We start from the raw sequence: 27,897 nt of genomic DNA on the forward strand, positions 1-27,897 counted from the left end.
CTGGGGGGATGCAGGGGTGCTTGCTGCACATGGGGATGCTATCTCTGCCATGTAGTGCTGGTGGATCCCAGCAGATGACCACAAGGAACCTGGGTTCCTTGTCAAGTCAGGAGCCCCTTTGTCAGCCACTGCTTAGTTTGTTTCCTTTCTGGCCCCAGCCTTCATCCCTTGTTACTTGTTGCATGTAATGCGCAACCCACAAAGGAAAAAGCCCAGTGATGAACTCTGGCGTCAGGGGTGGAGGCAAAGCTGGGGAGCGGAACTGAACACTGGTGCAGCCCAGCCTGCTGCTCGCACTGCCCTGCAGAGGCAGGATGGAGGATTTGGGTAAGCTGGGTCGCTCTGGTGCTGGGGAAGGCTGAGCTGGCCCCGTGGCCAGGCTCGCTGCAGGGTCCTGTCCTTGTGGGCTGGGGAGCTTCATCTTCCTTGCATTGCTGGGGCAAATGGGGATGGCACAAAGGGGGCGGCAGCAGGACTGCTCCTCCATCTCTGGGGACAGACGGGCGGTTGAACTTTGCCAAAAATGGAGACTGCTCAAAGGCAGGAAGCGGGCTTCAGTGACGGTGCAATCTTGTCTGTGCACAGTGGGGCCCAACAGCCTGCTGAGAAAGGCGGCACCATGAACAGGGCTGCCCTCGCCCCAGGCAGGGAGATGGGGCCCAGGGGGCAGTTGCCAGGGGTGCCTGTCACTATGTCCTGTCATGAGGGTGGCAAGCTGAAAGTAGAAAGAGAAATGGCTTTATCCTCCATATAGATCCCACCACTCTGGGGCACAGGAAGCACCAAGGGTGAGCTTTTCTGTGCCAGGGTTGTGCTTGAAGAAACTTCAGGGTGATGTCCCTTTGTAAGCTGGAAGCAGCTTATGCCTGGGGCACAGAGGGGGGCAGCGGGTTCCTATTTGCATCTTTCCATGCAGACGCATTGCTGGCAGAGCTGGAGCAGAGCTCCCAGCCGGCCCCAACAAGCTACATGTTGCTGACACCCAGCAGCATGCAGCAGGATGCACCTCCAGGCAAGCCCCCAGCTCCCAGCAACCAGAAGCCACTCACATCAGCAGCCCCAAAGGTAATGCTCGGGGCCTGGGAATGGGGCTTGCACTGAAGTCCTGCTCAGCCCACGACAGGGGTGGGAGTGCTGGGTGAATGCTGAAGGGTGCTGGGGACTCAGCCATAGGGATTTGTCCTTTCAGGTGCCACTGCCACCTCGGTCTCAGCCTTCAGGCAAAAGTTTGGAATCTGTGTACAGGTAAAATACAGCCATGAAATGGCAGAGCCATTGGGGTTTACCCCTTCCTTAGTTCAGACATACTCACCTGGCTTCCTCCTTGTCCTCACAAAAACCAAGTCCTTCTGTGAGCCAGGGTGAGGGGGTCACATCCTGCTGTGCCTGCTGGCAGGGTGAGGGGTGGGCTTCCAGTATGTCCCCTATCACAGCTCGTGGGGACGAAGCAGCTTTTTTGGGGTGAAGGGAGGATGCTCTGTCCCATATGCTCCTCAGTCTTAGTGGTGAAACTGCAGTATCTATTGCTTTCTGCTGTGCCCAGCAGCCCCGTGCCGACCCCACAACCACTGCCTGCTTCGCCAGAACCCACAGCGGCCGCCCGGCAGCTGGATGAGCTCCTGGCTGACCTGGGCCAGATGCAAAGCAAGGTGAGCTGCATTCTGGGGCAGGCAGCACAGGGTAGGCTGGAGCCCATCCCTCACCTACCCCATCCCAGCAGCTGGCAGCGGTGGGGCAAGGAGCCAGAGCGCCAGCAGCCCCTGAACACTCGCTGGACCACATGCTGGGTGGCCTGACGCGGGACCTGCAGGAGCTGGGCATCACCGCTGCTCCTGCCGCCGTCTGCGCCGCCTGCCACAAGCCCATCGCCGGCAAGGTGAGCCACGGGGTGGAGCATGGGGCTCACAGCAGCCCCCAGGTCCCTCACTCATCTCTATCCTGCAGATGTTCACGGCCCTAGGCGAAACCTGGCACCCCGAGCACTTCACCTGTGCCCGCTGTGGGCAGGAGCTGGGCGGGCAGCCCTTCTTTGAGCGTGGGGGGCAGGCGTACTGCGAGGAGGACTACCACCAGGCCTTCTCCCCACGCTGCGCCTACTGCGCTGGACCCATCCGTGAGGTAAGCATGGCCCTGCCCGCCTCTATGCCCCGCTACGCAGCGCCTCACCTCTCCTGTGCCCGCAGAAAGTCCTCACCGCCATGGACCAGACCTGGCACCCCGAGCATTTCTTCTGCGCCCATTGCGGGAAGGTGTTTGGAGATGATGGTTTGTATCAAGGGGACATCCCCCCGCTCCCCACCCCATAACCCTGCCTGGCACCTGCATCTCTCCATCCCAGCCCTTCTATAGTCCAGTGCCCATCCCACTGCCTTCTTCACAGGTTTCCATGAGCGTGGTGGGAAACCCTACTGCTTTCAGGACTTCGTGGTCCTCTTTGCCCCTAAGTGCCAGGGCTGTGAGCGGCCGCTGACGGACAACTACCTGTCGGCCCTGCAGGGCGTCTGGCATCCTGAGTGCTTCGTCTGCGCGGTGAGCGGGCAGCAGGACAGAGGGATGCAGGGCAGGCACATCCTCAAAGCCACGCCAGCCTTCTCCCTTTAATTACTTAGCTGAGAGATGGCTGAACGTGAGCCAGCAGTGTGTCTAGGTGGCCAAGAAGGCCATCAGCATCCTAGCTTGTATCAGCAATAGCACAGCCAGTGGGAGCAGGGAGGTGATCCTCCCCCTGTACTCAGCTCTGGTGGAGTTGCACCTTGAGTGCTATGTTCAGTTTGAGGCCCGTTACCAGAAAGACGACATTGAGGACACAGAGCATGTCCAGAGGACAGTGAAGCTGTGAGGGGTCTGGAGCACAGCTCTGATGGGGCATGGCTGAGGGAGCTGTGGTGGTTCAGTCTGGAGAAGAGGAGGCTCAGGGGAGACCTTACTGCTCTCTACAACGACCTGAACAGAGGTAGCGGGGAGAGGGGTTGGCCTCTTTTCTCAGGTAACATTGAAAGGATGAGGGGGAATAGCCTCAAATTGCACCAGGGAAGGTTCAAGCTGGCTGTTAGGAAAAATTTATTCTCAGAAAATGGCGATGCAGTGGCAGAAGTCGCCCAGGGAGGTGACGAGTCACCATCCTTGGAGATGTTAAAGAAGCATGTAGATATGGCACTGAGGGACGTATGCCTGAGTATGCATAGTGGGAATGAGTTGGCAGTAGGACTAGGCGATTTTAGAGGTCTTTACCAACTTTAAAGATTCTCTCCCTCACAGGACTGCTTGAGCAGCTTCACCAATGGCTCCTTCTTCGAACTGGAGGGCCGGCCCTACTGCGAGCTGCACTTCCACCAGCGGCAGGGCAGCGTGTGCCATGGCTGCGGGCACCCCATCACTGGCCGCTGCATCACAGCTGCTGGGCGCAAGTACCACCCCGAGCACTTCATCTGTGCCTACTGCCTGAGCCAGCTGCACAAAGGCACCTTCCGTGAGCATGGTGACAAGATGTACTGCCAGGCCTGCCATGACAAGCTCTTCCTTTGAGCTCCAAGTTCTGTGCTTCTAGGAGCTGCTGCTTTGCTTGGCTTCCCTATCATCAGCACCAAGAGCATTGCTCCTGCTGAGCCAAAAATCCCTAGGATTGTACCCCTCTCAGCATCCCCAGCATTGCCCTAACTGAAGCAAACACCCCGTTGTCCCACCCCTCCACAACCACAGCATTGTTCCTTTCATATGCAACAGTCCTGGCCTTACACCCACAAAACCCCAGCTTTCACTTGAGCAGGCTTCCCTCAGCCACTTCTCTTACAGTCGTTGTTGTTGCCAGATTGAAAAAAAAAAAAAGTGCCTAAGAAGAAATTGCTATTTCTTAACTTGTACAAATAAATAAAAGTCAATTAAGTGCTAGATCGTGCAGAGCTGAAATCCAGGGAGAGGCACACCAGGAGAAAGATGTACTCTGAGGCTACACAGTGGTTCAGCTCCTATTACTGTCTTTCAGCAGACACCAACCCCAGTGGCTGATGTCCAGCTGAGTAGGAGAGCCCTAGCTGTAAAGCTAAGAAAGAAGAGGTAGCAGCCTCATATCCAACACATACCAACAAAAAGACACACTTTAAAAACTTTATTTATATAAAAAAATCATTTTGTTTGAAAAGCGTTACAAGAGTGTGCACAGGAATCAGACAAGGAACAGTGGGGTGCTCCTGCCCCCTCCACCCTCACCCTGCAGCCAGCTCCCCTGCTCTGTGCAGGAGAGGAGGGAAGGGGGAAGCTTGGTTTTGTGGTTGTTTGTTTGGGTTTTTTTGGTTCATCTGGAATTAAAAAATTAAAAGGAATTAGTGTTTTACATATTTAAAGGAAAAAGAGAAGTTAGACCCCAGAACAAAACCAAACGGAGCTGAGGTGTGGCTGGAGCTGGAAGAGCGAGGCACAAGTGTGCGTACTGGGGAGGGCTCCATCTCCAGTTTGCAGCCTTGCAAGGAGGCTTCCAGTTGCACAGTGAGCCTAAGCCTCCCCCTATTCACCCAGAATATCACAGCACCAAACACGCCCCCACCACCACAGAGATGCTCCCAGGACAGCCTGGGCTCCCCAGAACAGGAGAGAGGGGAGAGCCCCGCTCCCTATTCAGCAGTGGCAGCCAAAGGCAGCAGGGCTGGGATCCTCCCTGCTGGGCTTCCAGCTCAGCCCCACCAGGAGCCTGGAACGCCGCTTCCCCTAGCGAAGCCAAACAGTACAATTCAAAGAGCTATTTCACAGTGGCAAAAGAAAGGCACATGTCAAGAGAAGTCTGAGGGAGCACTGCCACAGGCAGTTGATGCACGGGGGTGGCTGGGATCCAGGCCCTACCTGCTGCGCATGCTCTCGCAGACCCACCGCTACTTCAGCCAGTTCCCAAAGAAATCCGGCCCCAAAAGCCCTGCTGCTTCTCCTCCTACCCTACTCCTTCCCCAGGGAAAGATCACCCCCAGGGCAGAGTCCTGCCCTGCACACACCACACAGACCCTTTCCCTACATAAGGATCCTTCCTCTTTTCAATTGTCCCACCCAGACAGACCCCTGCTCCCCCCAGCAGGATCCAGAGCCAGGCCAAACAGTCAGAGCTAGGATAGATCCCTCTTCCCACACCCCTAAAGCCTCATCTAGAGCAAAGCAAGAAGAGTTATTGCTGCTTCTTCTTTCCACCAGCACCCCCGTGATTCTAGCCTCCTTTGCATCCCAGTCCCGCTGCCGCCAGGGAGGGATGCTCTTGTGCTGAGGCTGCAGGGACAAGAGTGATCCCACACACAGAAAAATATCCTATAGGCAACAAAGGAAGGTGGCAAGTAAGGTCTTGGTCGCTGTCCCCGCAGTAGACTCCAAGCAGAAGGGAGGCGAGGCAGAGAAGGCAGTTCCTGGTCAAGGCAGAGGTCTGGAATTGTTTTGCAGCATCCTTGCCGGTTGGCGCGGGCAGTCAGGCAGGAGGGCCTCCTCTCTGAAGGAAGGGAAGTGGTGGAGGACAGGGAGGAAGAGTTATTGATAGTTGTCCCAGAACAGGGAGATGCAGCCACTGAGAGGAGGCAGAGAGGCCTGGGCTGCCTCCTGTGGGACCAGAACCCAGTCATCTGGCTGGCTAGTTGGCACAAACAGTCCAGCAAAAAAAAAAAAAAGTTGAAAAAAATTCGGTCCATTCCACCACGAAGAGTTATATATATTTATATATATAAAATATATTATCAACCAAATTGAGCAGAGGCAGGGATAGCAGCTAGATCTTCTGCTGTGGAAAGAGAGGGGGAGAAATGTTAGCACATCCAGAGCAGGAACAATCAGTGAAGGTATGTTTATGGCCCCTGTGGATCAGGATCAGACAGTGATTGTAGGCTGCAGCGATCAGAGCATGATTTGGCTGCCCAAAGCACCCCTAACAGCAGAGCAGGATTTGCCACCACTATTCAGATTGGACAGGGCGCTGCAGGACATACCGACACAGAGGAAAACACAGCAGAATCTTCCTCTGCCTCAGGCTGGGATTCCTGCCCCTCCTCCTGCTGCAGACACACAGGGTTAGTAGGGGCGAAGAAGCAGGCAGGGGTTAGTCACAGGAGCCCAGTTCTCTGAGTGTCATTCCCTGCACCTCTGCCCACTCCAGCTTCATTAAGAAAAGCTGCTCACCATCAGTGGTGCTGCCTTCACTGGCTCCGTGTCTCCAAGATCACCAGATCGGTCCAGTGTCCTGCTGTGGTCCATCTCGTTAAGTGTGGAATAGTTGTCTGGAGGAAGACAGGAGACCATCAGTTGCACTACCTTTTTGTGAGGCAGCATCCTCTCCATAAGAGGCAAGGCGTTCCCAGCACATCAGAGAAGACGCCCTTCCTCCAGTTCTTTTCCTACCTGGTCCCATGTTGCTCATCTGGATCTCCTCCCGGGAGGATTTTTTGTCTAGAAGGATGAGAAAACAGATCAGACATAGCCTCTGCAGCCACAAGCAGCAGTGGAATCACTGCTGGATAAGCCCAGATGGAGCTCCAGCCTCAGCACTATTGGCCCAAGGATACTGTAGGACTGTAAACTCTATGTAAACTCTGAGCAGCCTTTATAGTCCTGAGGAAAAAAAATAAACCCCCCAGGCTGATGGTTTTGCATGAAGTCCTGGGGAACCCAAGGAAGCTGGGGATGAAAAGTACAGAGGGAACACAGGTACCCACAAGGCAGTTAAAATGGACACAAGTGCCACAACAGGAGGAAGGGCACATACCTGTTTTTTGGTTCCTGTCAATGAGAGGCAAGGTGCTGTCATCAAATGAGTTTCCTCCTTGTGTCCGAGAGGCATTGCTAAGGTTCACCTGGAGCACCAGACAACAACCACTCAGACTCCATACACCAAGCACGTAGCAACCCTCCAGCCCCAGCAGACCCAGCAATGCTTCCCTCCCACAGTCCTTGAGCAAAGGACCTGAAGGTGCTCCAAAGTCCCTGGGGGAGCACCCATAAACAAGGATGGAGGCAGTCTACCTAGGCTGGGTCAGGGCAGCACCCAGCCTCGAAGAGGCAATTGCAGCTTTTAGGAAGGAAAGCAAATACCAGAAGACCATTTTTTTTCCCCCCTCAGTACTGCCACAATGGCTTTAGTGCTGCAGACTTTCCCTGCTGGTAGATCTGATGTTCAAGACTTAATACTTTGCAGAGTGTTTCTGCTCCACTGCCACCCACCCACTAAGAAGTGGCAGAGGGGACACTTTCAAGGGTCTCTAGTGACAACAGCAAGAGAAGAGCTGAAATCAAACACTGCTGAGTTTTGGGAGCACCTCCTCCCTGCAGCAAGACCCAAGCTAGGACAAGGGACTTTTCCACCACTCCCCATACCTGGAAATCTGACTTCTTCCAGCCTTCCTTCTCCAGGGGCTTCCGCAGCTCTTTATATCCCCAGATTGTCTGCAAGACGAGGGCAGCTGCTCGGACTTCTCTCTCCGAACGGTTCCTAGAAAGCAGTCAAGGAAAAGATGTTTGGCAATATCCACAGCCTCAAAGCAGCCTTGGGAAAAAGCTGCTCTCCACCCCTGCACTATCCATCAAGCAGAGCCTACCCAGTTTTGTTGATCAGCACCAACTTCTCAATCCCCTGCGTTTCCCGCAACTTCTTGGCAGCCTCAAGGTTGTCTACAATGACTTCGTTGATGGTATTGAGGATGGACACCACTGTATCCTCAGAGAGGTTTTTGGCTGGAGTTTGCTGGCCTCCAGGCAGGTTCTTCACTAGGTTGGGGATGGCGTGTTTACCTAATAAGGACAAATAGTTGGGCGTGAGCGAGCAAGGACAGTGACTCTTTTTCTTTTAGTCACTACTGAAAGATCAGAGATTGATCACCAATTCTGATGCATCTCCCAAGGAGCCCAGTATATGTTTATCTGGGAAATGGACAACAGAAACCCCCTGTGCAGCCACTGTGCCCATACATGTCCTCAGCCAGTCTAGAGGAAGTTTTAAACCAAATGGATGTGAAGCGTGTCTGCAGCTCTCACCTATCAGCTCTTTGTTACGTAAGTCAACAGCCAGGTTGCGGAGGGCTCCAGATGCTGCTTTCACCACACGCTCACTGTCATGGGTCAGGAGGTCAGCAATGGCTGAGAGTCCCTTCTCTTGGCGGAGTGCTGAGCGGATGTACCGGCCATACTGCAGGGAGAGCAGAACACCACGGTGGAACCCAGGGAGGCAAAGCTTCACACTGCTCCTGAGCACGGGGGCACTAGTGGGAACTTTAACACCCACCCACCTCAGAAACCGAGGGCCCTGGGTTAACCCATAGGGAGAGATGCTGTGAAGGTCCCAGACCCATCTCCAAGTAACCCCAAGCAATGTCTGTGAATGGGAGAGGGCTGATTTACAGGTGACAAAGCCCCCCCTGCCAGCCAGGTAAGCATGCTTTTGTTTGATCTCTCCGTGCACACAAAGAAAGGCACAGTAGCACTACAGAGCGAGTCAAAATCTACACTCCCTCTTCTAAACTGGAGAAGGGAAGAAGTGGCAGAGGACAGGCTGCAGGAAGAGACACAGGCAGCCCTTGGAAAAAAAAAAAACAGATGGCAGAGAGCAAAGAACCCTGAACAGTTCAGGAGGCTCGTGGTCCACTTTTGAGCTGCGCTGAATTATGTCTTCTTCAGAGCAAGTCGCATGAAGTGCAACAGCCTGGAATGCCAGAGCTTCGACACTTCACAGCTCTGTTGACACCAAAAAGTGATGCGCCCCAAATCCCCCCTTTCCTTAAACAATGATGAACACCAACATGCCCAGCTCTACAAGGCACTCACCGTCCAACTGCCAGCACACAGATTCTGAATTGCTCCTGCTGAAGCCTCTAGGATGGGTGGAGTCTTGCTTTCCTTTAACAGAGAGATGTATATCCGGACCACTTCTGGCTGGAAGAGGAGCTCGTAGCCTTCCAGAGAGGCACAGAGAGGAATAAGGTTACTCATAACCTCTGCGAGTACCCAAGACCAAGCAACAGACTTGCACAAAGGAGTAGTGCTAGACACTGTCTGCTCTTTGATACACAGCAAGACAGGCTGTCCCTCAGCAACAGAAACCCCAGATAATCAGCCCAGACATCAGTTTCAGACTTCAGAATACAATGTTTCAAGGTAGAAGTAGCTGAACTAAAGCCCATGGCCAATAGCTGCTGCTCAGCTGGCCACAAAGGGGCTGTGATTTGCTGCCCTCAGGGTTGGATTCCTTGGAATTAGGTAGGATGTCTGCCTTGGAGTGACCCTTCCTTATGTTCACACTGCAGAACACTCCTCTAGGCAGGGCATTTTAATTTAAAATCCTGCCCATTCTTCATGTCCAGGAGAGAAGAGCAGGCAGGACACTGATAAATCTAAAACCACAGCAGAGGGGGCCTCTTTGCAGGGCTGTGCCACCACGCCCTCCCTCAGCTCCGAGGGCAACAGCTCCCTCTGCAGGTCCAACAAGCCTGTCCTGAGGCAGTACTCACATCCACCAAGACCAGCAGGCCTCCTCTGGGCTGTCTGCAGCACAGCTTATGAGCCTGGGCAACCAGAAACAAACTACTTTCAAGTCAAACCTCCGCCCATTTAAGAGACTCTTTTCAGTGGGGAAAAAGAAAAATCAATGCCACCCCTTCCCAAACTGCTTGTGGGAAGGCAGGCCTATGCATCCAAGTCCTGAACACACTAGACAACATACCTTTGGCTGGAGTTGTTCTTTTGGGAAAATCCACTGTATCTGCGCTAGGGTCTTCAGGAAGCTTTTTACCTTTAAAAGGCAAGCACAGAAGCATAAGACACCTCATTTTCCCATCCACATCAGCCCAGCAGCTTTTAGCCACTTGCTACAAGAACAAGCCCAGAAGTGAGCAGAAGCTACATGCCACCGAGGACATTAGTCACATTGCAGGCAGCACAAGGCCAGCTGCAGGGGAACAAAGAGCTCAGGAAGGCACCCAATCATTTTCACCATGGAAAAATTAAAATCAAGAGCACACTCACCTCTGGAGAACCATTCGTCTATTGGCGAAGCGGAGAGGAGGACAGGAGAGAGGGGAGGCAGGAGGAGAGAAGTGCCGACAGCATCATGGGGCAGATCGTTTGGCAAGAAAGCAAAGGGAGGGGGAAGGGACAACACATAAGAAAAGGGAAGATGTGAAGTTAGTGGTTATCTATCCACCACCATCCCATCACCACAGAAACCCACCAGGGCACCATTAGCTCGTGTCAAACGCTTTGAATGAGTCAAGCAGTAACTTCCCAAAGCAAGGGAAGGCACAAGCCACCGTGTCTCCAGAGAAAGCCACAATTTAGCCTTCACACGAGAGATGAGAGAATGAATTACAAAGATCCCAGACCACCCTCAAGCCCCACTGAACCAAGTATGTCTTTGTCACCAGCCAACAAACCTTTGCCCTTCTTGGCACCAAAGCAGCTTGCAGCATGGGGCCCAGCATTGTTGGTGGTGGCCAGAGGAGTCTCCTGGTAGCGCTCAGCATGGGGGATCTCACGATGGACTTGGTAAGACAAGTTTCTCAGCAGGCACACGCAATTCTCCACCAGCTACAGAAAGCCAGACAGTACTACTCAGAGCAGCACGTGCCCAGTCCACAACTCTGGGCAAAAGCTACAGTCACTGACTTAGTCACAGCCCTACTGTAGGGTCAAGTACTCCTACTGCCAACAGCTGGTTGAGAGCCCAACATCTGGTCACACAGTACATGAGTCACACCCCACACTCCTCCCAAGTATGGAAAGGCAGGTGCCTGGTTTAGATGTTCCTCAAATAGCCCTGTCAGCTCTAATTACTTGATTCCCCTCCATCTTTTGCCCTTACCAGGACGAACCCAGGAACAATTCATAAACAGAAGAGCACTGTGTATCTTGCCCAGCTGTGCTGGCCCAGGTAACATCCCTTCTGTAGTACCTTGCTATCTGAGTCCTTTTGGCCAATCTCAGACTGGATGATGTATATCAGGGCATCCACCAGCCCATCACATTCTCGCAGCTTCCGACGGGCTTCACTCCGCTCTGAGCTCACATTCCTGTCAATCAAGAGAAACACAGCATAGGGGAGACAGTTGAGGGCAAGCAAGGAGCAGTCCATTCCCAAAAGAGCTCAAATCAAAGGAAGACTCCTCTCTGGCTTCTCTTGACAGAGAGAAACTCCTCCAGTGCCAACAAGCATCACCACATCATCAACAGAGGCTGTCCCAGGAGTTGCTTCTTCACAGCCAGCAAAGCAGTCCCCTCCTACTCCAGGATGGAGTGTTAGAGCAGCCCCAGCACACTACAGCTCTCTGCCAGCAGTTTGTAACCCTTCTCCCTTACCTAAGGCAGCCAGCAGTGTTGGTGAGTACTGATTCCCACTCAATGTGGCGGGGTTTTGAGTCCTCGTTGGGTTCTCGCTCCCAGCCTGAGCGGGGGATGATAACCTCATCAGTCAGGGCATGCAGTGCATGATCCACAATGGCCATCTTGATGGAGTCATGTGAAGACAGGTTCCACAGTGTTCCTGCAAAGCCACATATGGAAGGTACTTGGTCAGGGCACGTGGGCTTTAAATGCCTGCACCCTACATCTCACCCAACAGGTTAGCACCTCCTCACCTCCCCAGAACTGTTACCTGTGATGACCTCCGTAAGGTCCATATCATGGGTCTTCCGCAACAGGCGCACCAAAGCAGGCACTCCGTCACAGTTCTTGATGGCAATCTTGTTGTCTTGGTCCTTGCCGAAGGAGATGTTCTTGAGAGCCCCACAGGCACCATAATGCACCTCTTTCTTGGGGTGGTCCAACAATCCCACCAGTACTGGAATGCCTTTCAGCTTGCGCACCTCTGTCTTCACCTTGTCATTACGGTAACACAGGTGCTGCAGGTAAGCAGCTGCATTGGACTTGACAGCATCCAGGCGGAAGCTCAGCATCGCTATCACCTCTGGCAGCTCTGGCTGACGCCAGTTGCCCGGGGCCGGTGCTCCTTTCCGCAGGCTGTCCAGGCTGGCCAAGCTGCCCCGCTCATGCTGAGCCAGGGGGGCCCAGTAGTACCGGTCGGGAGCCACTTCATCCACCAGCATGTCTTCGTAACTCCTAGGAGACAGCAAGCATCAGTGTGAGCCCTGCGCCGTGCCCAACTCAATAGAGGATGCAAAACAAACAAACAAAAAAAAACACAAAACACCAAAAAACAACAACAGTACGCAGTCCCCACTACTTGCTGCAGCATACCCTCAAGGGGAGGGAGCCGGGCTGCAGAGCAGCACTGTGGTATCTTCCTTCTCCCCATACAGCTACACAAGGACCAGCAGGAGCCTGGAGGCCAGCCCCAGGCATCTCCGAAATGGATTGGGAAGCAGGAGGTTCCTGAGCAGCCCCAGTAGCATCCAGGTCACTTCCCAGCCAACAGATCTCTTCTGGGTCAGACATAGGGTCCTGCTCTCTGTGCAATTTTTACAGTGGCAAGGCCCAGCCCTTAGGCTGAGCACAAACAACTACTCAGGCCCATGGCCACTAGAGGGCAAGTTCATCCCACAACATACTGTGGGTGAGTGCAAATCACACAGAAGTTCCCCAGGCCTCCACACCCAGTCTTGGTACAAGCAAGTCTTCTATCTGGCAGTAGTGCATACAGCCCACTACACACATCCAAAGCATACAGAACCCCCGATTCCAATCCTATTTAAAAAAATGAATTTGCATGGCAAACAGAATCTTCCCTCCACCTGGGCAAAGGAATTTGGCAGTCTCCAGCAGAAAGGGACAGGAGGAGCAGGGGGTTGTATTACTCTGATTGCTACGTCCATTGGGACTATCGTGTTACACGCTGTGGTTGCACAACCAAGATCCAAGATGAGGCTGTGTCCCCTGGCTCAGATCTGCTCAGCCACCTTCAGATCCCACTTCTAAGCTCCCAAATCTGACGTAGGAAGATCCCTGTCACTGACTGAGCAGGTTCATAAAGATGCAAGAAAGGACAATGACAAGTTCTGTTCCCTACACAATCTCCCCTACAATCTCTGGTATAGAACTTGCCAAAACACAAGTTCCAGGGGCACAAAGTCACAAGGGCTGGCAACCAAAGAATGCTGCTCAGTCTGGCAACTGAGAACATCACCTCTGCCCTTGCAGCAGAACAAAGCAGGAGCAAGACAGCTGCCCAATGCCAACATTGCAAGAGACATCTCAACTCTTACCCGCACAGCCCGCAGCTGGCCTCACCCCTATAAGATGCCTTTAGCATCCCCAAAGGGGTATAGGATGGAGTAGCAAGGCAGGAGAAGGCAAGGAAAGCACTCCTGTGCTGCTGCTGAGCCTTCCTGCAGGCAGGGAGCTCCAAGCAGAGTCATGCAGAGGGTACAAGGCCACATACCGTTAGCACACACACCACACTCTCTGCCTAACGTGCTCCTTTGTCCCCCACATGCCTGGCAAGCTGCCTCTCTGAAGGAAGTCATTAAACACCAGGCCCCTGCTCAAGACAAACATCTTGGAGGCAGGGGGTGGGATGCCGCTCTTGCTTGTTGCCATCTCGGTGAGCCAGTCAGCTGAGCAAGATGGTAACTGAGAAGGCGGGGGACAAGCCAAGCTCAACAGTGCCTGGATTCCACAGATTGCTGTGATCTTTATCGGTCTGCATGGGGAGGGAGAGCCTGCTCACGGGGCCGTAGGAAAGGGCTGCACACGTGCCCTGTTTTCTGGGCTCTGCCTTATCCCTTTTGTCCAAGGGGCATACTGAGGGGCCAGATGGGGGCTCAGGACTGCCAAAGCTGGCTTCTCACAGCCTTCTCAAGTCAGCCTCAGCGGCTCTCCTTTAACCAGCACACACTTCACAACATAAGGCTGGGGAAATCAATCTGGGAGAATAACTGCCCCAACTGGTTCAACACAGCAACAGAAACGCTCGTGCTGGCACAAGCCAAAAGGACAAAGCTCCTCCTTCAGTTCTCTGCAGCAGCCAAGAGCTACTGGGGATTTACAGGATGCACTCTGAGAAATGGGTGGATCTCTGACGGGCTGGCAAACGCCTCCTCTTTCCCTTCCTCTCAAGCCTCTGCTACTTGTCCTTGGAACCTAACAAGCCTGTGGTCAGCCCTCTGACTATCCCCATAGCAGGAATAGATGTGCATTCCAGCCCACCGGCAGCTCCACCCCCATTGCTGGGGTCCAGGCACAGCTTCTCACTCCAGTCCTATCTCAGCACTGTTCAAATGCACTTCAGCACCTCCCCAATCTCCACTTGGCAGCACAGACAACAAGTAGAGCAAGCTGAGAGGCTTAGCCAGCCAGCAGCCACGTTCACTAGCGTGAGAGAACTGTGCAAGATACCTGTCCTTGTCAGCCATAGCCTCCAGCAGGTAACATTCCAAAATGCCTGCAAGCACACCTGGAAGGCAGTTAAGGACCACCCAACCCCTCTTCTACCTGTCCAAGGCAGCTGCATAGGAGTCAGGCTAGAAGAGCTGCTGATCACCCATAGCAGAATGAAGGGGAGAAGTTGCAACTGTCAAACAGGTCGAGCAGCCTGTCCCACCCTGCAAGAGCATTCCCTAGGGCACTGCAGCACTAAGCCTTGTCTGCTTCAGCCCCAGGCTCAGCACAACTCCTTCAGGGCTGCATGCCACTCTCAGCTTGGCAAGAATGCAATGGTGAGGTTGCTGCCAGTTCCAGCAGACATCAGGCACTCTTCCCAGCAGATAAGCCAGACTGGGGTAGGATGAATACTGCAGCACCCAACCTCAGCCAGTGACAGAGCAGCTAGATCCTTCTCACCATGCTAATAGAACAGGTAGTGCAGAGGAAAGAGCCCAGAGCCATGTCCAGCCACCTCATGGAACTCCTTGCTGCAGGACAACTGGTTCAATTAGCACTGAGTATTAACCACCAATTAAGCACACAATTAATTTGAAACAGATACAAGATTTCTCCTGCACGAGCCACGCCTGATTCAGCTTGTGGTGCTGTCCCTCCTCCTATTCACGCTGCAGTGAACACCTGAAGGACTTGAGGGTATAAGCTGTTGCAGAGAACATGAAGAATTTTAAAGCAGTACAACTCAAATTACGTTCAGTTTTCTATTATAATACATCTTATTACAGCAAGGTTGGACTTAATCTTGAGTCTTTTCTAACCTAAGTGATTCTACGATTCCTTTGAAAAGAACAGAGTTGAAGGAACCCTAGAGCAACCCTGTGCCCCAGTGCGTGCTGCCACACACTCAGTACCCCAATACCTAAGCCGACGTCGAGCATCAGATGGCGTCCCTGCTCTCCTGGCTGTGCCATAGTCAGACATAAGCCCGTAGTCCACATCATCAAAGCCCACACTGCGCTGGTCATCTTCCAGGCCATAAGACTCAGGGTGGAAGTGGTTGAGGTCCATGTTACTGCCCCCAACACGCACTTGAGGTTGGGGGCCATAGATGTCCTGGCGGCTGGGGGCCCGGTAAGCGTCCATAGATGGGCGATAGCGCTCATCAATGCGGGTGACACGGGACAGGCTGCCATAGCTGTGATCGCTGCCCGGGTAGCTGTCATCATAGGGGCGGCCATAGCCATCGGGGTAATGGTAGTTGCGAGGAAGCGTGGCCGTGCCTGGGTGGTTCAGGTAGCCACCAGGGCCACCGTTGCCATTCTTGCGGAAGTTCCTGTCCATCGTCTGGACGTAGTTGCTTGTGACAGGTGAAGTTTCCAAGGGTAACCCATCAGGCCCCATGGGGACCTGCTGCACCGTTCGGGTGGTCACAGTCTTCACCACTTTCTTCACCTAGAGAGATGGACATAAGGTATATTCTCATCAGGAAGTTCTGCCTCACCGCACAGCCCTGTGACCTCTGAGGCCCCTTTCAGTCCAGCACCTCACTCTGGGCAGGTTTCACATAAACAATGAGCTGGCAATAATCACAGCTGTGACACTGACCACCGAGTCCCTAGTTGGAAGACAATCCATCTGTTCCCTCCCCAGGCACATACCGTGGTCTCTGTGCGTCGGGTTGTCCCATCATCTGATGTCTCCACAGACACAACAGACATGGCCCCTTCTGGGTCCTCCTCCATGGTGTACGTCTCCTCCACGATCTGGCCTGGGTCCTGCATTCTGGGGATTGTGCTGTACAAGAGGTGGCTGTGGTCCTGGGAGGAGCAGGAGCACGCAATCAGCCCTCACTATCAGCACAGCTGACACAGAACCAGAGGAGGAGATCTTACACCCCAGGGAGCCCCACTATCCCCTTGCACAAGAGGGTGCACTCTCTTGTACCAAACATGCCCCGAGCCCACTCGGCCAAGGTGGTCACATTAGAAACACAAGTTCCCCTCAACCAGCTAGGTCGCCCCACAACCCCATCAAGCAAGGAGGCTGCCCACAGCTTCATTCCTCTTACCTGCGGTCCGTTGAGCTTCAGATCTGGGAACTTCTGTCTTTCCAGGTCAGCATCACCCAAGAAACGGCCGTTCTGAAATGCATATCACCATTGCAGGCCTGTTACCCAACCACTCCCATCCCTGCCAGGATTGCAGCTATCCCCACTTTCCTGCCAGCCCCAGGTCCCAAGCTGGCTCCGACAGCCACAGCACATGCTCAGCTCTGTGTAGCACACAGCAAGCCAGCACCCAGCCCAACCGAGCTGAGAGAAGTTACGGGACATGGCACTAAGCCCAACTCCCTCACACTACTTGCATCTCACTCAAATGCCCTTATGGAGAAGCCAAAAGCACTCCCCAAGGTGGCCCTGGAAACCTTTCCTATCTGCTGATGCAGGAGCTACAAGTGACATCCCAGAGGCTAAGAAGGATTGCAAGGGAGCATCATGCAGAGACTCAGCAGCTGACTGCTGGGTGCTGCAGCTTTACCTACTCACACTGTCCCTCCAGTTGCCCCTTCCCATCCCACATTTCTCCTGGCACCACCAACTTTCACAAAGCGAGAAAGGTGGGTGCCTTTTACATGACACTGTGTCATCAGCCCTGGACACCTTCCCCAAAACAGCCCAGGAAAGCAAGAGCAGGACAGAGACCTTGAGCCAAGGCATTTTAAACCACACTTCAAGCCCTGCAGAGATCTCTCACAATCCTGGCTTGGCTACTCCAGGGACAAACCAAGATGCCAGCAATGTGCCCGTTGCCACACGAGAGGAGACACAGACACGCCCTCAAAGCTAATACACCAACTCACGTTCCATCTTCTGACAAGCCAGGTGGAACATGGAGGGATATCCAGGTACTGAACACAGCCAGCCTTAACTGCTCGCGGAAAAACAAAACCAGAGCTGACCTGGCAGCAAGATCCTCCAGGCCAATACCTTCTGCCCAGAAAGACCCAGATAAGTGAGCTGAGGACGTGCAAACATCAGCCCCAGCCACATACAACACTGCCAGCATTATGAGACCAGCATAGCTCTCTTCTACCTCATCTCCAAGGAGGGCCAAAGGGAGCCAGGCCCAGGGCCATCCCCACTGAGACGGAACTGACAGTGACAGGGGCTCCGGGAGCCTCCGTGCCCACTTCTGCCAAGGGCCTTTTTTACCTGGTGCCGCCGGGAGAGTGTGCCGTTGGCCAAGCCCGGGCCGGCGTCCTGTGGGGAGACCCGCACTCGTTCCAGCTGGGCTGAGACATGGCGCCGCTCCTCCTCCAGCGCCCGTGTCAGCTTCTCAAACTGCGCCTCCTGCTCCTTGACAGAGGCAAGGATGCTGGCGGTTGACTCCACTTCCGAGTCGTCCATGGGTGACGGTTACCCAGGACGGGCGGGGAAGGGACGAAGGGCACAGGGAGGCACAAGCAGAGTTGGCTTGGTGTCAAGGTGAGAGGAGGAAAAGTGACCCAGAAGGGGAGGAGCCCCGCTCTTCACTGCGCACGATTTGAGGGAGGAAAGGAGGAGAGAAAAAAAAAGGTCAGAAGAGACTGATTTCATTATGACAGATTTTCAGAACAGGGGAAAAACAATAACAAGACATATTCACAGTTCCTTCCAATCCACAAAAGGGAGCAAAGTGGGACAGGACCCCCAGGAGGGGACTGCACAAACCCCTCTGAGAGCTGCCACTCCACCACCACCCTCAGGTCCTCGTCAGGGTTCCCAGACCTGCAGCCATCCTAGGAGGTCCTCAGCCCACTGATATGGGACAGGCATTGGCTTAGACCCATCAACATCCCCTCCCAAAGGATAACAGTGAATTAGCACACTACAATGAACACATTTTGACAGAGAAATCATTTTCTTCCATACAGACCTGTTAGAGGAGGAAGCTCGGGTGTGATTGGCAAAGGCACGGGACAGCCAGGTCTAGACGTAGAGAGTCATGGGAGAAATAGCCCAGCCACCACAGGGAGGAAGCAGGAGGAAGAGAGCTGCAGGGACAGCAGGAGAACGGGGTCAAATCACGAGCAAACTTAAATCAGAAGGCAGGGAAGGGAACACAGGCTGAGGGTCTCCTCTCCTTCTAAAGGACGGAGCTGGGACAGCTGCAGGCTCGGCACCATCTCTGCAACAGCTCCCTCAGATACTGCAGCCCCTCCAACTGCTCTCTGCTGACGAGGAACACCATGGGCCTGGCCCTCCACCTCTCCCCAGCCAAGCCCCGGCAGGCCCACAAGAGCTTTTCCCAAACCCATACAGTCACAGCAGGCGTGTGGGGACTCGCTCGAGCCAGGCAGCCGAGGCAGAAACTGCTTTCCCACGGTCTCCAGCACAGCACCAGCTTTGCCCACTCTCCAAGTGCCGACCCAGGGCCAGGAACACGGGCACCGCCACCCCTACACAGTACCCATCTCCTCCAGCCCCTCACTCCCTGGCAGCTCAGTCCCTCCAGTTTCAGTCTGAGACAGATGGTGGGTCAGAGGCACCAAGAGTAGAGTGAGTGGTTGTTTTTTTTTTGGTTTTTTTTTTTTTTTTTTCATCATTTTTAATTCTTACTTATTTTCCACATTAACTCAAGAGTATTTAGATTAAACGCTTCCTAAAATGCCTCCCCCCCGTGAGCAAGCCCAAATCTCTCCTGTGGCTCTGCCTGCCCCAGAGCTTCCCACAGACACCCGAGGAGCCCATCTGCCCCAGCACTATCAGACAGGCACCACTGTGACCAAATCCAGCAAAGCAGGCTGGATTTTTTCCATGTGCTTTAAAGTCTGCCTGCAGCATATCCCAACATCTGGTTGCCGCCATTCTGTAATGTCTTCATCAATAAAAAAAAAAATCCAGTTCTTCCACTTGTGCATGTGCAGTGCCCAGCAGAGATGAGGATCACCTTGCCTCCCTGTCCCTGCCCCATAAGAACTCAGCTCTCACGCTCAAATCAAACACCCCTCCATCCATGGTTGGCATCCATCTGAATCGATGGGGGACTCAGCTCCTCAGCCTCCAGGGCTGCCACACTGGATCTCAGTGACAGCTCCCTCAGTCACGGAGCAAGGCAGTAGGGCCCAGCCCCACAGCCCGTACTGCAGAGAGGCTGTAACAGGACAGTGCTTGCAGTCCCAGGGGACTCAGCCAGCAGGCGCCCAGGCCAGGAGCACGGGATGGTCATATTCACACAGACACCCTACACCTACAGAGTACCCAAGATCCCAGTCAGAATGACTGCTGGCAGGTGGAGAAAGACTAATTTCCAGCACAGCATCTCACCAAGCTCTTTAAAAGGGAGAAACAGCCCCTGACAAAAAAGGGCTCCTGCACAGTACAACCCCCCTCAGGCAACCCTGCTGGAGGAGTTTGCCATTACAGGAAGGTAAGGCCCCACATAGCCAGCAATGCCACTCAGGCCCACGTCCCCACCTCCACACATCCCCTGGGTGCACAGCCAAGAGAATGTGGATGCTAACAATGGAACTCAAAGGGCCATTAAGGGAGCCAGATAAGGGGCTGGAGCAGCCATGAGGCTGTTTCCTTCCTGTCCCTTCCACAGGGAGTAAACACACAGCAGCGGGGGAAGCAACAGGACCGGTCCCTCGCCCACTCTCCTTGCTCCCTTGCACTCACAAACATCCACCCAGCAGAAGCTAGAGCACAGCCCTTCCCCAGCACCGGCTGCCACACACACCCCAAACTGCAACCCAGCCACACGCCTTCCCAGCTGCTGAGGGTCTTCCCCAGATCTCTGCCTTCTGCCAACTCCCTGCTGGCTCCCATACCACAATCTTGGGGAGCAGCTCCCCGGGCACAGCACAACCCTTTGCTGCCTGTCCACGGCAACTCAGGGCTACAGCCATCTTCAGATTGAGAGCAGGAGGGAAGAGGAGGGAGTAAGCTGCCTGTGACAGCTCCAAGCTGAGTAAGCTACATCCCACAAAACAAAGGACGAAATTCCAGGGATTGCTTTGCACCCATTTCCCCCTCCTCATCCCCCGCCTCAGAAGATACAACTACACAGAGCATTTTTCCGAAGCCAGACCATGACCATCTTTGAGGACGGCTGCATGAAAGCCTTTTCATCATGAGAGGCACTTTCTGACACACCCATTACTTAAAAAACCCAGCAAGCCAAAAATATTTCAGCTAGCTTGATTCAGGGCAAAACTAAAAAGCCTGAAGACAAAGCACATCCCCAAGCAGCTCCTAGCCCAGGGCATAAGGAACACCACAGTACTCACCCCACAGCCCCCAGGGACCAATGCATGCACCCAGAAAGCTTGACATCCCAGTCCTTCTGGCCTCGTTTTCCCACTTCCCAGTGCTGGGACAGCTCTATGCTGCACTCCAAGCTCCTGAAATCAGTCTTCAATAGAGATGCACTGTGCTGAAGAGCCCAGTGGAAGAACTCTGGATATTCTTCCTAAACACTTCTGCTCCCAACTCTTGGGATGGTTGCTTGCCCCAAGACCAAATAATTCACCTGTGAAAATAACTCTGAAGGCTTAATCACAGCTATACCCACATGGAATTCACCCACATCCTACTCTGCCGGAGGATGGAGTTCAAGCTTTGAGGGCTCTGCACCAGGAAAGGTTCCTGTCGGCCAGAGAGACTGACCCTGAGCTGGCAGACAGAACAGGACACCACAGGCAGAGCATAGACAAGATTCTACAGATAAGACATAGCAGGCTTGACAAGCACCACCTGCTGCAGTGCATAAAGCAACTCAAGCATAAAGCCCCTCTGCTGGGTTTTCACAAGGACCCGTTCCAGCCTCTCCTCCAGGATGGATGCAGTTAAGTCTACTCCCTCAACATTGTTATTTCTTAGGCAAAGCACAAGCCAGGCACCTACAAAGCCAGAAGCCACTGCACCATGTCAGCCCTGCACAGCTCCCTGCTAGGAGATGCACCTACAGCCCCTCATCACGGCACAGAGGGAGACAGCGTCACAGCAGCTCAGGCTGCCGTCCCCACTCCCAGCAGCTTTCCTGTCTGTTGGTGCTCCTTGCACACCTGTTCCACACAGGACAAGGTTTGTCCTCACTACATGACACTGTCTGCAGCTTCAGGCAGAAGGAGAGCTGCCTCTCCCTCCAGCAGGACAGCCCCTTGCCCTGTGCTGGGTCACAGGGCTGGAGGAGACGTGGCAGGGACAGCAGGGCTGAGGGCTGGCAGGCGTGCCAGGCACGCTGCCTCAACTACTAGACAAGAAAAATGGCAACATCGCCCCAGTAATTAGCCTTGCCCTATCCATTTGAGGGGCTCAGATCCAGCTGGCTGCCTGCCCTTCAGCAGGGAACATGCACAGCTCTCAGTACCAGGACCCTGCCCTCTCTGGGGAGGAAGCAACAAATTCTCCGGGTTCCATCTACCTATCGTGATGCACCTAGTAAAAACAGAAGCCCCATCAATAATTGAAGCCTGCAGTTGTCTGAGCTTTCACAGTGCATTACATTTGATGCTCTGCACTGGTTCACATCCCCACTAATTCACCACAGGCTCCCGGTCAGTCTCAATTAGCTAAAAAAAAAAATAATAAATGAACCAATATCTCTGGATGCTTTCCACACCCCTGAACAGAGGGTCCAGGCTCAGAGAGCCACACACAGCCCTCACACTGCACAGGGAGGCAAGCACCAATGCTAGTCAAGGTGCAGCACTGTTGGAGGTAGAGAAGCCGTGAGCTGAACACAAACATGTGGAAGGGGATCACGATCAGGAGAACACAACAATCTTCTGGATGCACTTCCAATATCATAGTAGCCCATAGCCCACTCTGAGAATAGGCACAGGCAAGTAGTATGGCTGCCCTACAGCTCCCACACACGAGGAGAGCCTTGTCCAAAGCAGATCCTTATCCAGCAGCCTGGAGGTTGCAGAGGACACAGAAGGGACTTTGGACAGGCTGCTACCCATGCAGGAAGGCCAGTCAACATCCCAGGAGCTACTTATGCTGACAGGGCCACTCCCTGCCCCATGGGCAGTCCAGCCCACACCACCAGGCCCTGGCAAGAGTTGGAGAAGGAGGAACTATGACACGAGAAGTGGCCAAGGTGAAGAGAGCCACTCAATGCTCATAGTACACAGCCAGTCCAACCAGCAGCAGGATGGCAGCCCAGCCTGCCTTGCTTACTGCCACAAAGGCCGCAGTCTCTGTTAGGAAAGCTTCCCTTGCAGAGGGAGTTACCTGTAGGGATGCAAGCAGACACAATAGCAGGCCGTATAAGGGAAAGGGCCAGCAGCCAAGGCAGGATGATAAGAGGGGAGAGATAAGAGCAGGGTGGGGCCTGCACACCAGGCTGAAGTGAGGAAGCAGACGTGGCACACACCCCCACTATCACTCCCCCAAAAGAAAAGGGCAGGAATGCACGATACAGATCAAGTTCCAAGGACCAGCCTGGACAAAGAGGTTGGGAAACGCGGTGGGCAACCCTCTGGCAGGAGACAGGCCCCACCAGGAACAGGGCAGACGTTCAGTGCCTTTGCTGCCCCAGGGAGCAAAGAGCTGGGCTCAGCACACACGGGCAATCAGGGTTGCCCCCAGGGAAGGAGAAAGGAACAGCACGAGACTGGCCACAGAAAGAAAGGGCTGGCCACAGAGAGCAAGGCTTGTTCTGCTGGTATGTCAGCAATCCAGCCCCAGGGCAGCTGTCCCAGGGTGCTCCGCAGGGTGGGGGCTGCCACACTCCAAAGTCACTGACCTACCCAGGCAGGGCACGACCTTTAGGTGGGCTCAGAAAGCTGGGCCCAGGGACCCCATTCCTGCCAGCAACACCCAGCACATCACCTTAAGAGCCCCCCTCCCACAAGTCCCCCACGTGCCCAAGGACAGCAGGAAGGCAGGGGCCTGCAGCCCCTGCGCTGAGCTCCCACCCCAGCCCCCCGGCCCAGGGGTTTCACATGTTGGGAGCCCTTTAGCAGCACAAAGGCAGCTCTCTCCTCTCTGTGGGAATTTGCAGCTGAGCGCTCCGCAGGGACAAAGGGATTTCACAGGCACATCCACAGCCGGCCAGCCTCCCTCCCCCCGGCGTTCCCGCTTCCTGTCACAGTAGCACCAGACCTCAGGGGCACAGCAACAAACAAACACCAAGTGCCGGATTCTGGGAACGGGGCCAGAGCATTCCTGGGGCAGGCTGCACTCCGGCGGCCAGCAGGCTCCTGGGCCCCGCAGGGAAGGGGTAGTCCCCAGCTCCCCACCCTGACGAGCTCCAGGGCAGCTCCCCGGCTCCATGCCTTGCACTAGGGACAGCAGCCACCAGGATGAAGGGCACAGAAGCCCCCAGACAAGCGGGTTGCTCCCAAATCCCCAGTTCTGCACCCCAGCTCCAGCCACCCTGCTCCATGCCACCACATCCCTGGCTTTCACTCCACCTCTTCCTCCACCCACCACCAGGCTGAACTTTCACATTCAGCCGCCTCTCTCCCACAGGGAAAGCAAACACCAGCCTGGCACTGCTGAGATAAGAGCTGTACTACAGAGCCCAGGGAGCAAAGTCCCTTTTCAATTAAATCTGAGGTTGCAGCATGGCAGGAGCTGCCCCCACTGAGCCCAAGCAGATGGACAAGGGCACAGCACCCACCTGGGACCTCACATCTACTGCTAGATGCCTCAGAGCAGGAAGATGCAGCTGAGAGACCAGCACACCCAGCAGCACTGGGAACCCTCCCATCAGCTGCAGGCACAAGCATCCAGTCAGAAAAGCCCAGGGCAAACAGCACATCTCAGCACCAACCAGCAATCAGACAGGGGATTTCACTTCTTTCCTAAGGCAGAGCTCTCTCTACAGCCATCCTTTCCCCTTCCCAACAAAGCCACTTGAGATCATTTCCTCTTCCAGCACCTGCAGCTTCCACATGGCTTATTCATGCCTGCGGGCTGACCGGGGCACAAAAGCATAGGGGGCTGGGACTAACACAGAATTGCCCTGACAGCACTGCACACCAGAAGGGCACTGCACCTGGCTTGTCCAGAGAATGCCAGCCCCACCAGGAATTCCAAAGTTACTAAGGAACAAAGGAGATAGAGAAGAACAGGAGCACAAAATCCCCCAACCCAGACTCATAAACGGTCTGCCTGTCCACCCTAACAGACACCCAGACACAAAGGCAGCCTCCTTTCTTTTCCTGCCCATCCCACACACAAATCCGCAGCCAGGTCGGTCACACACCTCTCCCCACAGAGAGCAAACAAGCAGGCGGTGAGCTCATACTTGGGGTGGGAGCGGCATGCAGGGTATCTCCAAGATGGCCCCATAGCACCAGCAGGACATCCTCCCCTCACTCCGGACAGCCTCAGATCCTGGGCAGGCAGTGGGCTGAGTCACAGCACCCATCAGCCAGGGCTGGGCAGGAGGAGGCAGCCAACAAAAGCCCAGCTCCATTCAGCATGACCTCATCAGATGCCCCCGCTCCCTAATTGCACGTATGCATCAACTCCAAGTGAATTTAGAGGACCCTGCCAAGAGTAGTAATGAATGGGTGAAGGAAAACCACGGGGGAAGCATCCTACCCCAGCCCGCAGTTCAAGCTGCTCCCCAGCACTACATTTGGCTGCAGATCCCCGTAGCCCGCTTGCCGAAAGGCAGCATCCCAGGCTCCTGCGCCATCCAAGGGGAAGGAAACCTGCATTTCCTGGTCAGACGGGAAATGACATCGTGGCTTCCCTTTCCCGTAAGCTTCTAAACACCACGTCCTGCCAAGGGCTGCTCCCCACTACCCCAACATATCACACAGGCTGGGACAAGGCACGGGCACAGCCACCCCAACGTAACCGGGTCCACTCCCCAGGGGACGTACCCTACCTCCAGGGACCACATGTGAGGGGACCTATCAAACATAGTGGCTACACGCTCCTGCCTGGGGCAGCGAGCATCTCACAAGCAAAAGGCAGTAAGTGCCACATCCTAGCCTCAAGGATTCTCCCATGGGGACACAACCGTGTCCAGAAAGCTCTGAAGATGGGCTCGGTATTCGCAGAGCTGAGGAGGCAATAGCACCATAACCCTGCAGGACACCTGTTTGCCAAGGCTGTAAGAGAGGCTCTGCAGTGCATCCAGGCCATCTCCTGCTCCCCCAGCAGCTCCTGTGAGCATCAGGCAAGGCCATCTCCCCCTACCACTCCCCACACACACACCTTGAAGCGACTCAGCCCGCCCGGAGCCAGGCACGGCAAACAGCTGCGCATGCAGCAACATGCTTGGAAGAATGCGTTACTCCACTGGGCAAGGGGCCTGCCAGGAACACGCAAACATGGTGACCCACCCTCCTAGGTCGGAAAAACTCGTCTTTGCAGTTCACCATGCTCCCTCCCGCCCGGCGCAGCTACCCACGCGCTGCCCGGTGAGAGCCAGCACCACTTCCCTGGCTTGCCAGGCCAGTGCTGGGAGCATTGCTGAGGAGGCAGCCCAGATACAAGAGCGAATCCGAGGCCCAGGCACCATGTAAAAGTGGATGAGAGGAACATTCATCATCTGAGGACAGAGAGACACCTTCCTCCTCCTGGCCTGGGTGGAATCAGTTCTCCATATTCATTTCCTCTGAGACTGCTGTGTTCCTGGGAGAGATCCTACCTGCCTCACCCCAAATAATTGGTCTCTACCAGCAATTCTGCACTTGCATAAGTGGCATGAGCAGCTCATCCCCCAGCTGCTCTCCAGCCCTTGCTCAGAAGCTGACACAGGTGAGGCCCACACCTTCCAGGCTGCTCACACCGGAGCCAGGCCAGTAGTAGGAAGGCAGTGAACTTTGTGCAGTGTTCACTGCAACTGTGGCCAACGCCCATAGGAACAGGAGACATCAGGGCCAGAAAAAGAGACATGATAGCAGCTCCTGCCCTTGCATAGGAGCCCAGCAAGCTGCTGCCACCAACCCATCCTGAGGTCACCTACACTCTAGAAGAGCACCCAGATCCACAGCAGCACTCAGCCAGGCTGCAGGAGAACTAGTCCAAGGGCTCACTCTTCCATCCTGCTTGCTCAGCTCCCTTCAGCCTCTAACTTCCTTGGCCGAGCTTAGAAAGAAACCTCCAGCCCACATTGCTGAGCTAGGGCACCCACATGCCTCCTGACACCACTCCAGCACCCCACAGCCAGAGCCACCGCCTCCTTCTGCTTCACCAACAGGCCAGGCTGTGGTTTCATAACCTGTTTAGGCCACGCAAGCAGAAGAAATCCCGCTCTCATCAGCACAAGCATCTGAGCAACCAACTGTTTAGAATCACATGTACAGAGGAAAGAAGTGCTCAGCCCAGATCAGACCCCCAGCCCACACAGCCACAAACATTTCTGCAATGGATAGAGGCCAGAGTGCTGTGGCATGAGGTCAGCGTGGTGCTGCAACACACAAGGTAGAGGCAGGAGGACAAACCACCCAGGTGTCAGCCCCTCTGTCACCAACCCCTGGAGGGTGGCTGGTCTCTCAGAAGGGAAAGGAAGCGTGAAACCTGCTGCCAGCTCACTACCACCTCCCTGAGTCTCAACATCCACGTGCACCAGAAGCACATCAGGCACTGCACACCAGCCTCTACCTTAACAGGAACACAGAGGGAAAAGACAGGCATTCCGGTAAGGGCTGTAGATCCCAGCACCACACCTGGCATCTGGTGGTGCTTAGTCACCAGCTTCCCTTCGCACCCCACCACCCATCTCACCCCTCCGTGCCGGGTGGTTTAGATACGGGCCACAATGAGGAAGCAGTACCACACACTGGGAAAACTGCTTCCTCTGTAAAGAAATAAAGCAAGGAGATGTACTGCACACTTTGGTGCAGGAGAACCTCACCACACCCAGGTGACATAGAAGCATGAATACAGCAGTCACCCCACATTGGTCCATTCCTACGTACCGCAGTTACTGGACGAGGAAGGCAGTGGGACACAGCAGCTCTCCTGACTGGAAGGTAGGCAGCACAGCAGTAGACATGAGACACACAGGAGTCAGACACACACATGATCCAACACTCATCAACCAGCTGCCACGAACCCCAGGACAGGAATGGGTCAAGTCTGAAGAAACAGTGCTGTGTCCTTCCCACCCCCAGCAGCCCCCTGCACAAGAGCAGGAGCCAACAGAAGGCTGAAGTCACCTCAGGGAACTCCAGCACTTTGTTCTGCAGCCTGCAGATCCAGCCCCTTCCCAGCAGCCTCACATTGAGGCACATTCCTGCATGCCGTGCCAGAGGACAACTTCCTCCACCAGCCAAGCCCTGTCACACGCAGAACTCTGAGGCTGCCTGAATCACTCAACAGGTTTAGATTTTGTCACCGCAACCAGGCAACACCTGTTGCTTTTTATGGACCCAAATCAATTCTGCGGTTCTGCTCCTTGTCAGAAACAGAGCTGAGGCAGTGAGAACAGCACAGTGCAGAGACCTGTGTCCATACGGAGAGGAGAGAGCTCTGTGCATCCCTTGAAGCTATCATCACAGCCTGAAAAGGACAGGCAGACAGCATGATCATTGCAGGCAGCTGGGGAGAGAAAACTGAATGCTCAAATAGCACTGTCCTCTAAAGTTGCAGATGCCACTCAGAGAACCCAACAACCTTCCAGGCATGGTCCAAGCCAATCCTGGGTGCCCTAAACACACTCC

The 27,897-nt window shown here is 54.5% G+C and overlaps 2 protein-coding genes across 16 annotated transcripts in view; one reads left to right on the forward strand and one right to left on the reverse strand.

The window, feature by feature from the left end:
* Positions 1-5,515, forward strand: LPXN (leupaxin). Of its 4 annotated transcripts, none has more exons than XM_085224465.1 (9): positions 1-327; positions 917-1,065; positions 1,190-1,245; positions 1,547-1,649; positions 1,718-1,876; positions 1,945-2,118; positions 2,184-2,265; positions 2,381-2,529; positions 3,259-5,515. In XM_085224465.1, exons 1-9 carry the CDS (start codon positions 315-317, stop codon positions 3,523-3,525), a joined length of 1,152 nt encoding a protein of 383 aa, XP_085080591.1. In that variant the 5' UTR covers positions 1-314; the 3' UTR covers positions 3,526-5,515. The 4 variants fall into 4 exon arrangements, with proteins under 4 accessions (XP_085080591.1, XP_085080590.1, XP_019471015.2 ...); XM_085224464.1 differs by having other exon boundaries at positions 3-327; positions 1,544-1,649; XM_019615470.3 differs by having other exon boundaries at positions 72-327; positions 1,721-1,876.
* The window catches only part of CTNND1 (catenin delta 1), a 26,314-nt gene continuing 2,507 nt past the window's right edge, over positions 4,091-27,897 (reverse strand). For 3 of the 12 annotated variants that reach the window (XM_085224435.1, XM_085224434.1, XM_085224436.1), the window contains exons 2-19: positions 16,346-16,417; positions 15,936-16,094; positions 15,197-15,729; positions 11,594-12,057; positions 11,299-11,482; positions 10,895-11,012; positions 10,377-10,530; positions 9,970-9,987; positions 9,668-9,736; positions 8,773-8,900; positions 7,987-8,137; positions 7,551-7,743; positions 7,330-7,444; positions 6,722-6,809; positions 6,358-6,405; positions 6,139-6,236; positions 5,949-6,014; positions 4,091-5,458 (exon numbers count right to left, since the gene is read on the reverse strand). In XM_085224435.1, coding sequence (XP_085080561.1) covers positions 5,438-5,458; positions 5,949-6,014; positions 6,139-6,236; positions 6,358-6,405; positions 6,722-6,809; positions 7,330-7,444; positions 7,551-7,743; positions 7,987-8,137; positions 8,773-8,900; positions 9,668-9,736; positions 9,970-9,987; positions 10,377-10,530; positions 10,895-11,012; positions 11,299-11,482; positions 11,594-12,057; positions 15,197-15,729; positions 15,936-16,058 — 2,571 coding nt within the window. In that variant the 5' untranslated portion in view covers positions 16,059-16,094; positions 16,346-16,417 and the 3' untranslated portion in view covers positions 4,091-5,437. The other 9 variants (XM_085224427.1, XM_085224429.1, XM_085224428.1 and 6 more) reach the window with 9 other exon arrangements.

The sequence above is a fragment of the Meleagris gallopavo genome, chromosome 5, assembly GCF_905368555.1.
Source record: "Meleagris gallopavo chromosome 5, MGAL_WU_HG_1.1, whole genome shotgun sequence".
In the NCBI taxonomy this organism is placed as follows: domain Eukaryota; kingdom Metazoa; phylum Chordata; class Aves; order Galliformes; family Phasianidae; genus Meleagris; species Meleagris gallopavo.

What these genes read in the sequence shown, in the direction of transcription:
- LPXN (XM_085224464.1), top strand. An exon ending in AGTTTGGAATCTGTGTACAG is followed by an intron (nt 1,246 to 1,543) that starts GTAAAATACAGC and finishes TGCTGTGCCCAG; the next exon opens with CAGCCCCGTGCCGACCCCAC. An exon ending in GCGCTGGACCCATCCGTGAG is followed by an intron (nt 2,119 to 2,183) that starts GTAAGCATGGCC and finishes CTGTGCCCGCAG; the next exon opens with AAAGTCCTCACCGCCATGGA.